Here is a 9,107-nt window from a genome sequence, read left to right as displayed (position 1 = left end):
CTTTGGATTCCCCTGGATGTACGTGTTTGCTGGCTCTGACCTGGGACCGATACTGACCGTGAGTTTTTGTTTCCACCGTGTCTTGTATGGTTTTAGTTCTCTTAGTAAAGAGACGGTTTTGTTTTACACTTCCTCGTCTGGTCATTTAATTGAGTTCACAACACTTTTAGGCCGCATTACGCACGCAGTTTCTGACAGCTAGGTTGTCAGAATCGTCTGCCTGAGGATCTGGGAACAGCTGAAAACGTTCAGGTAACTTTAAATCTACCCCTTTAGCTAGGCTTTGGATTGGAACATTTTAAGGGCATTATCTATTGTTTTTTCATTTTTACTGTATTGATGTTTTTAAAAGTTTTATTTCTTCCAATATTTTATTTGTGATTGTCTTATCTGTTTAATCTATTGATTTTTTAAAATATAATATATGTTGCCTCTGAATTTAGTGGAGTAAAGGTATTAAATACGATGAAATACAATTCTTCAAGAACAAGCACCTCCAACATCTTAAGTACAGCGACTGAGTAAATGTGGTTACATTTCATCACTGAAAGAAAGTCAAAACAAAATGCACTGGTTTTACAGACCAGCTACATGATTAGGTCTTGACAAACAACACGTCATTAAAAGCCCCCACCCCCTTGTTCTCCTCTAGAATTTTCACACCTCCTGTTCTATAAAAGCAGTCTGCAGCCAAATTTCAGGTTCTTCTGATTGTAGCCATGAATCTGGCAGCTGCTCTGGTGCTGCTTCTCACTGGTAAGACTGTAGAAACCATCAATATGTATCAATCTTTTACAAGACTTATTGTAAAATGTGCATCTGTTTAAATACTCCTTGTGAAGTTCTCTCAATCATTGTTCTATCTTTCGCATTAGAAGTACTTATTTTCTCCTGAGCCACTCATTTTCTGTTTATCTACCTTGCATATCTTTATCAGCTCATGTGGCCAGCGGCAACGTTGTGCAGTTTGGGTTGATGATCAGCTGTGTCCAGCCTGGTGTTAACCCTCTAAAATACGACAATTACGGCTGCTGGTGTGGCTTCGGAGGGAGGGGAACTCCTCGGGATCAAGTGGACAAGTAGGAAGCAGGCAATTCTGCAGTTTCGGTTCCAAACCATTTTTAAAATAAGGTTGGGATATGAACTGTTTCCCCTGTTTTCTCAGGTGCTGTCAAGTTCATGATTACTGCTACAGACAAAGCAAACAAATACGTGGCTGCATTTCCTACACGAGTACACGAGCACTTATGGTCGCACCTGTTCAAATCGGAAAGCGACCTGCTCAGGTAAGACTGACTGGGATAAACTAGAGGCGCTTTGACACACTCATATACATAGACATCAGTCTTGTACTATTCTGAATGACTGTGAAGCTATGCCTTGAAGAAATTCTAAGACCTAAACTGGAAATGTTCTGAGATGACACTGGTCAAAATTACACATCTTGTAAAATTTTGAATCCTGCTTTTTGGAAGGGAATGAACACAAGTATATCTGTGTGTTTATAAACACAGTATTTACCTGAGTGGCACAGGTTTAAAAAAAAAAAGTATCTATATAGAAACAACTTTTTTTTTGGCTGGTTAACAGAACAACACTGATAGCATTCAGTGAATAGCAGAGTGTCACTTGACTATTGACAATAAATTTAAGACTGTACTTGTAACCTAGTGCATAGATATGCTATAAAGTAAGTAGCTGTGTTCAAACCAATATACATATGTGTATATACACACAGTAGGAATGACACAGTCAAGGACTGAGATTTGTTACCCACACTACAAAGCTCTAAGTGATAAGTACACAACCAGACTATTAGCATTATGTTTTAAGTGTGATCCATGTTTTATTATTCAGCAGCTACTCACTCACTGACTCAACTGTCTCTCCAGCTACCAACAATAGGTGCCAGGCTGCTGTGTGCGAGTGTGATCGGGAAGCAGCTTACTGCTTCGCTAAGGCCACATACAACCCTGGAAACAAGAACCTGAATCGCAAAGTCTGTTAAAATCCATGCCCCTTAAAAAAAAAAAAGAATGGTGGATTTGAAACATGTTTTCAAAAATTTCATTTATCGCTATGTATCAGTTTAACATAAGAAATAAAGTGAGACTCATGTTGCCTTCCAGCTGAATTTCTCCCTCTTGTCTATTTACATGCATATGAAGGGTTTTTGTGGCAGAGGCTCCAGCTGTGCTTTATCCTTGTACTTTAAAAACATATTTAACATTTAGTTTAATCCAATTTCAAGTCAGTTAATATGGAAAATTACGTGGTTTTTTGTTTTTGTCGTTTTGTTAATGAACCAACAGAAGCTTGGGTTTGTTTCTAGGAATTACCTTACCTGAAAGCAGAACGTTAGTTAAATGTGCTCAGTCAATCAACGTCATCTGGATTAAGTGAGCATGCAAAGAAAACCTCACTTGACCCCTGTTTTTAGGTTGTATGGTTGGATCAGACACTGTGCAGCAACTAAAATATCCACGAAGATACGACAGCTCAGACAAATGAGGAAGACCTTTTGGTCCATTTTCAACAAAACAATCCAAATATCAGCTGTGTACAACAACTGGATTAACAATACATATGATGTCAAAATAAAGAGGCTGGATCATGGTTCTTTGGATTATACTGGCTTGTAGAGAAGAGTGGTCACATACTACTTTTTGTATCGGTGTGTTGCACCGAGGACCATCACCCCGTCCTACAATACAAGAAGAGTATTTAGATCAGAATCAGCTTTATTGGCCAGGTCTGTTGGACACCCAAGGAATTTGACTCTGGCACAGTGGCTCTCAATGTGCATGTATATGTCCTTATGTAAGGCAGCAATGGGCAGGTGATCAACATAAGGCTGAGAGAACAGAAAGGAGAGAAAGTAATGTGTGAACAAGCAAGAGGAATGTACATTAGGAAATAAGTTCAAATATAATGTACTTAGAGACCTGTATATTCACACAGTCTAGGTGCATGCTAAGGGTCTTTATGTACAAGGAATATTTACAATTATTGCACTGAGGGTTATTGACCAGTCATACCATCATGGGTTAAGTGTTAGTGATGGCCTGGGGGAAGAAACTGTCCTTGTGCCTGGTTGTTTTGGCGTACTGTACAGTTACCTGTACGCCAAATACCAGATACCATTTTGTTCTCAACATTGTATACAGACTTGCCATATTTTGGAATATATCCGTTGTTCCAGATCGGTGTGGGATAAAATAATGTTCATACACAGCTTCTAACAGAACTTGCTGCTGAATGTCTACAGCCTGGTGCCCTTCTCATTCATTGATCTGACGTGTTGCACTTCAGCTGTAGGACGTTTGGTTCATGTCAACGCTACACTTTCAAGCCATATAGATAATGTAAACTGAAATTGCAGTAATATCAGCGCCTGTATTAACACTTCATAGTGACAGGCTGAATTGACAATGAGTGAAAGATGGTTCCGCTCAAAGATGCTGAGATGCTGCACGGCTAACGCTAGCTCAGCAAGGTCACTGTAAAACATAATGCTGTCAAAAACATACATCGAGTTAAACACGAGAAACTACAGTTACCTGACTTTTCGCCATGTCCAGCAGCAGGGGAGGAAAGCTGATGCCAGACTTGAGTCAAGTAAGACCTCTGCAACATCTAAGAGACGCCTCCGAAAGCTGCCATTTTCCTTTCTAAGTGAAGCGGAGACCGGAAGAACAGAATAAATGTGTGTCACGTGGAGACGAGACCAGTGACCTCGAGCAGTGGTGTACAAACTGTCACTGCTGAGCTTTAGCAAAAAAGATCCAAAATAAAGTGAAGAGACAAAACACAGAAAAACTGCACTTGAGCGAATGAAATGTGATGGTGGACGAAGTGTCTTGTGATTATAATTTCTCAGGAAATAATGTGTGAATCAAGCTATGAATCATCTATATATAACAAATTGTCAAGTTTACATTGGCTATGTGGTCCCCAGCCTTGGTTTTGTGACCCAATCATAAGATGAATCTGACGAATAAAATGGGTCACAATGTAATTAATTTAGAAAAACAGAAAAAGGTAACTACCAAAAATGCTACTTCTTTGGGTCTCTACAGCTTCTGTATGGAAAGGGAATGTTACATACAGTAGACACTGCTTGCATTAAGCAATCACAGTTCAAGGATATGGGGTAATCTGTTTTCACTTGCAGGCGTACATTTTCAAACTTCCAATATGGATGAAAAGGAAATCAATTTGTGCCTCAGGTAAATAGGCCATAGATAAAAGAGGAAGAGACTAACTCATACCTATTTACATCATACCTGCATATGAAACATTATATAATGACATATAACAAGTAAATAATTAAGATCCATTAAAAAGGTTTCCCGTATTTGAAATTCAGAAGTGTTTCTCTTTAAAAGGGAGGACTTTCTGCAGCCTCATGGTCAAAGTCCAACTAAAGAAATTCAGAAATATTCTGGTTGATGAAGGTGAGTGCTGAAAGTTAACTTTACTAGCGGTCTGTTTGTTCTTTTAATATCTATGTAGTTATTTTCAACACTCATAGATTTCCATAACTATGTTGAAATAAGCATTAACCCCTTTGCCATGTATGCTCAAATGACACCATGAATTATACGTTGAATAGTCAAGATATCAATCAAGAAAATGTTTGTCATAGTTTAAGTTAACAAGTTAAGAACAATTTGCTGCATATCTTTGAAAATGTTTATTTTGCATTATATCATAACACAATTCTATTGACTGAGCTGTTAATTGTACAAACATACTGTATGCGCCCTAAGAACAAACACAGGAGACTTAAATGACCTTTTATTTGTCATTGCACACTGAGAATCTCAATTTCTATATGGACTGAATACTTTGATTTTTAAGTATATGCTCTCACAAACTGCCATTGCAGTCAGAAAGAAAAATACACTGTACTAACAACATTAAAGGGTCTTAAAAATCCCTTCATCCAAATACGTTTCTCTCTCAGTAATGGAATCCCTGTATCACCAGTTTGAACCATCTGTCTATGGAGAGCACAAAGTGACAACACGCCCAGGTAAAACATACCCATGTCATCTGATTCTGAATTTTTTTTCAGGTGTCACCTTAAACTATGAAGTTTTGACTGTCATTATTTTTAGGTATAAAGAGCGCTGTGGCTTTTCTCCTCTATGGCATCCTGGTGCTACTGCTGTTAATCCTGCTAATGGTCATTGGGATAAAATGTAAACACATGGCACAAAAATAAAGCTGGTTCACTGATATAATGTTATATGATAATTATCTTATGGCATTTTGTTATCCCAAAGTCTCCCAGTTAAACAAAGAAATCACTGATGTCAAACTTTACCTTGAGACAATCAACAAGGGAGGAAAACCTTCCTCACCGGGTTCAGGTACAAATAAAAAATGTTTTAGCACTGATATAAAGATGTAGCCGTACAACTGATGCCATCTAACATTTTTTCTTGTTGCTGTGTTTGTGGCTTTCAGCTTTCCAAACCGAAGGTACAATAACTGTGCAGGATGTCTACTTACAGAAACTTCACCCAGTTAGAGGTAAAAACAAAACACTTTAATATCATTGAAATCAAAATTCAGTAGCCTCTCCCCAGTTTGACTGACTGACATGTTTTATTCTTCATCAAACCAGGAACATGTAGAGAAGGATGGGTGTCTTTTCAGAGAAGCTGTTACCTGCTGTCCACCACCGCTGTGACCTGGAGCAAAGCAGAGGAGCAGTGCCGAACACTGGGAGGACACCTGCTGGTTGTGAACAATGTGGAGGAGCTAGTGAGATTTGAGTTTCCTCCAGTTTGGCTCCATAGTCTAAGTGGAGCTGATTGTACACAGAGCATAGAAGAGGAGCACACCTACAGAGCATAACATTTCTCTGAATTAACAAAAGCCTTCTGTATTTTTAGGACTACATTTCAAAAATTGTTGAACTCAGATACAGCTACTGGATTGGACTTGTGGAGCGAGAACATGAGGGACACTGGAGCTGGGTGGATGGCACTGACTTCAATTCAACCCTAACGTAAGAAGAATGTGAAGCTATAAAAAAAAAAAAAAAAATTACCAAACCGCAAACAAGTACTAGGTAAGGGAAGTCATTTAATATGTGTAACAATTATTTCTCCCATTTCATCTGTTTATTTTCAGTTTCTGGGATATAGGTCAGCCTGATGACTGGGACTACAGTGAGAACGGAGAGGATTGTGGACAGCTTCACGCCTCTCAAATACGCAAACGCAAGATGTTGAATGATGCAGACTGTAGCTCTCCATACAAGTACATCTGTGAAACCAAGGCCTGAGAGGTAGTGGACCTCTGAGCTGCAGAAACCCATGACAGGCCAGACATGTTGGAAAAAACTGGGACAAATTAGAGCAATGAAATTTATATTTCTGATATCACCTTATAATTAAGTGTGTAGATCACAAAAACGGCTAAAAGTTGCATATGGCATACATCTGAGGTTTTGCTTCTAATAATTAGTTACTTTTCTTTATAAAAGAAACTGATGAGTACACCTTTTTAAAGAAGACACTCTTCAGTGTGCAAATCAGTTTCCGTCAGTTTAACTGCAGCAGTCACTGGAAACATTTTAATTGACTGATTAGTCATTTAGTCTATATAGGATGTCAAAGAATACTAAAAAATGTACATCACAAATTGTTTATAAAAATGACTTGTATTACTGATATTTCCCTCCACAGTTGTTGCTGATGAATTTTTGTTGACTATATATTAATTGACTATATATACAGTACATATATACATATATACGTCAGTATATCCAAATAAAAAAAACTACACAAGGTATTCTGATACATGGAGCGGCACAAACACAATTCCATTGACTTCCACTGTATTAGAGTAACAAGGCAAGTCTCAGAGACAGGCATCTAAGAAACATAAAACATATCAAATAAAGCTGAAAGCAACACAAGTATAGATAAGTCAGAAAATCCATCCATTCAATATCTATACTGCTTATCGTGTAGAGAAGGGGGTGGGCAATTAATTTCCCCAAGGGGCTACATGAGAAACTTTGACAGTTGTCCAGTCCCGGACCAATACACCTACAGTTCTGCCTAATATGTATCTCTTCATACAAACTGTAAATGAAACATTACGATACAATGAAATGTGGACAAAAGAATGCCACTATTTAATGAACATTCACAAAAACAGTTTCAAAAATGTGCAAAACTAGCATCCATTAACTACACAAAATATCAAGTATTTTAAAGACCAGCATCACATTAACTTCACAATAAAGCAATAAATGCACCCAGCATTGTCTGTTTGCTTTACCTCAGGTATTTGCTGTTGTTCAGTAGAGCAATCTAGCCTGTTTTAGGCTTGTACAAATCGACCCTTCTCGTTACATTTCGCCTGGAAAGGGGTACATTCACGAATGCTTCTTTTTTCCCTCTACGGGCCTGTTAGCGCTGCAGAGTCCACCGAACATTCTTTGACAAACTCCCCATCAGAGAATAGCTTGCTGTTTTTGGCAATTTTGTGGGATAACACAAAGCTCGTCTTGACTGCCGATGTGTGAGCTTTGGTTAAAAAAAAATCTTTGGTGCTTTTGCAGTTTAGCTAGCAAAGAGTCGGACCTCCGTGCCTGTTACGCATCAGTCAAGTCTCCTGATGGCGATTCAAATTATAATGATCCTTAAGCACCAATATCTGTTCTCCACAAACTAGGCACACAGCTTTACCTTTGACTTCAGTAAATAAATAGTTGGAAGTCAATACCTTTTTAAAAACACTGCATTCTGAATCAATCTGTCTTTTTTCCACACTAGCTGACATCTTTAAGGGCTAAAGCAAGCAGTCCAACACGTTAACCAACACATTCAAATGAGGGTGCCTAAGGTCACACGAGAAAAACCCTTAATTTAGCAGTTCGTTCAAAATAAAATGAGTGCAGTTGTACTGCATGCACGTATTACTGTAAAATATTTACACCGACTTTTAATTTACTGATGACTTCATGCGGGCCAGTTCAGGGACAAGAGGGCCGTATGGGGCCCGCGGACCGTACAATGCCCAGGTCTGCTGTAGAGGGACACAGAAGGGTTGGAGCCAATCCCAGTCGACACTGAGCGAGAGGCGGGGTACACCCTGGACAGGTCACCAGTCTATCACAGGGCTGAGACAGAGAAGGTCACACATGGTGACACAACCTTTCCATCTACAGTCATTTAAGGGGTATTATCCCATATAGTGTGTAAGTATACATACATTCTCATATACAGTATGCATACAAATACATGTGTATTTGTACTGCATGTTTCTTATGTACATATTTGGCTCATTATTTCTGTCATGTACTAAATACTATTCTTGATTTCTCTTGAATACGTTATGCTGTCTTGTCTAGGTATTTTGGAGTAGTTTTTTCAGAGATCCTCATGGCTGAAATACAGGTATTTCCCCCATTGTGGGATTAATATTCTTGTCCTAGATTTTTTGATCTCTCTCGAATACTATATTTTCTCTTGTTCTTGGGGTATTTTGATCTGTTCTCAGGAATTAATTGTGGGAGGATCATTCTTGTTCCCGATTGACTCACAAATACTATATTCTGTCTGGTTTTAGGTACTTTGGAATTTGTTTCTCAAGATAAGTGTGTGGTGTCTGTTCTTATGGTGTTTTGTTGCTGCTCTCTACTGCTGCTGGAACACAGAAATGTCCCCATTGTGGGATCAATAAAGTAGTACTTACCTACCTACCGTATTGTGGTACCATGAACACCCAACTTGCGTAACGTGCAGCAGAAAGTCATGGGAACTTTGTCAAGTGTCAGCTGTGTGCTGGCAGGTTATTTTGAATTCCACTTCTATCGGAAGAAGGAAAATGCAAACCAAACTAGGTACCAAGTGAACAGAAGGAATATAAACAGACTTTTAAACATTTGATTAGGAAGTTTAAAAAGAAAAGGGAAAAAACTGTAAAGATTTGAAAATGTAAAGTTGGCAGTGTTTCCTGTGGTTGTTCTTGAATGTTTATATCCTACACTGAATTTACCTGAAAGCTTCAGCTACTGAAGCATGAACACAAGATTACTGCTATAAAAAGAGCTGTTTATAAGGAACTCAACACAAACC

At 38.5% G+C, this 9,107-nt stretch overlaps 3 protein-coding genes and 1 pseudogene across 4 annotated transcripts in view; 3 read left to right on the top strand and 1 right to left on the bottom strand.

Annotated features, from left to right (window-relative positions):
- The window catches only part of cox6a1 (cytochrome c oxidase subunit 6A1), an 11,955-nt gene extending 8,289 nt beyond the window's left edge, over window positions 1-3,666 (bottom strand). The window contains exon 1 of the mRNA XM_020590473.1: window positions 3,561-3,666. Coding sequence (XP_020446129.1) covers window positions 3,561-3,636 — 76 coding nt within the window. The 5' untranslated portion in view covers window positions 3,637-3,666. The remainder of the gene's footprint in view (window positions 1-3,560) is intronic.
- Window positions 420-2,497, top strand: LOC109954846 (phospholipase A2-like; annotated as a pseudogene).
- Window positions 3,667-4,971: 1,305 nt separating the features above from the next.
- Window positions 4,972-6,338, top strand: LOC109954815 (C-type lectin domain family 4 member E-like). The gene is made up of 7 exons (XM_020590416.1): window positions 4,972-5,038; window positions 5,124-5,207; window positions 5,292-5,378; window positions 5,476-5,541; window positions 5,636-5,775; window positions 5,907-6,022; window positions 6,148-6,338. Exons 1-7 carry the CDS (start codon window positions 4,972-4,974, stop codon window positions 6,299-6,301), a joined length of 714 nt encoding a protein of 237 aa, XP_020446072.1. The 3' UTR covers window positions 6,302-6,338.
- Window positions 6,339-8,123: 1,785 nt separating this feature from the next.
- The window catches only part of LOC109954845 (phospholipase A2-like), a 5,745-nt gene continuing 4,761 nt past the window's right edge, over window positions 8,124-9,107 (top strand). Inside the window, exon 1 of one of the 2 annotated variants that reach the window (XM_020590470.1) lies at window positions 8,124-8,227. The gene's annotated coding sequence lies outside the window, so the exon portion shown is untranslated. The remainder of the gene's footprint in view (window positions 8,228-9,107) is intronic. The other variant, XM_020590471.1, reaches the window with a different exon arrangement.

The sequence above is a fragment of the Monopterus albus genome, unplaced genomic scaffold, assembly GCF_001952655.1.
Source record: "Monopterus albus unplaced genomic scaffold, M_albus_1.0 scaffold12.1, whole genome shotgun sequence".
Taxonomy (NCBI): Eukaryota; Metazoa; Chordata; class Actinopteri; order Synbranchiformes; family Synbranchidae; genus Monopterus; species Monopterus albus.
The sequence above is the reverse complement of the archived record's forward strand: the minus strand, read 5'-3'. Positions and strand labels throughout refer to the sequence as shown.

Bases quoted from the DNA above. Each gene is read 5' to 3' on its own strand.
- LOC109954815 (XM_020590416.1), top strand. From the start codon at position 4,972: ATGGAATCCCTGTATCACCAGTTTGAACCATCTGTCTATGGAGAGCAC. The intron at 5,039-5,123 runs GTAAAACATACC...CATTATTTTTAG, and splicing joins CAAAGTGACAACACGCCCAG to GTATAAAGAGCGCTGTGGCT. The intron at 6,023-6,147 runs GTAAGAAGAATG...GTTTATTTTCAG, and splicing joins GACTTCAATTCAACCCTAAC to TTTCTGGGATATAGGTCAGC.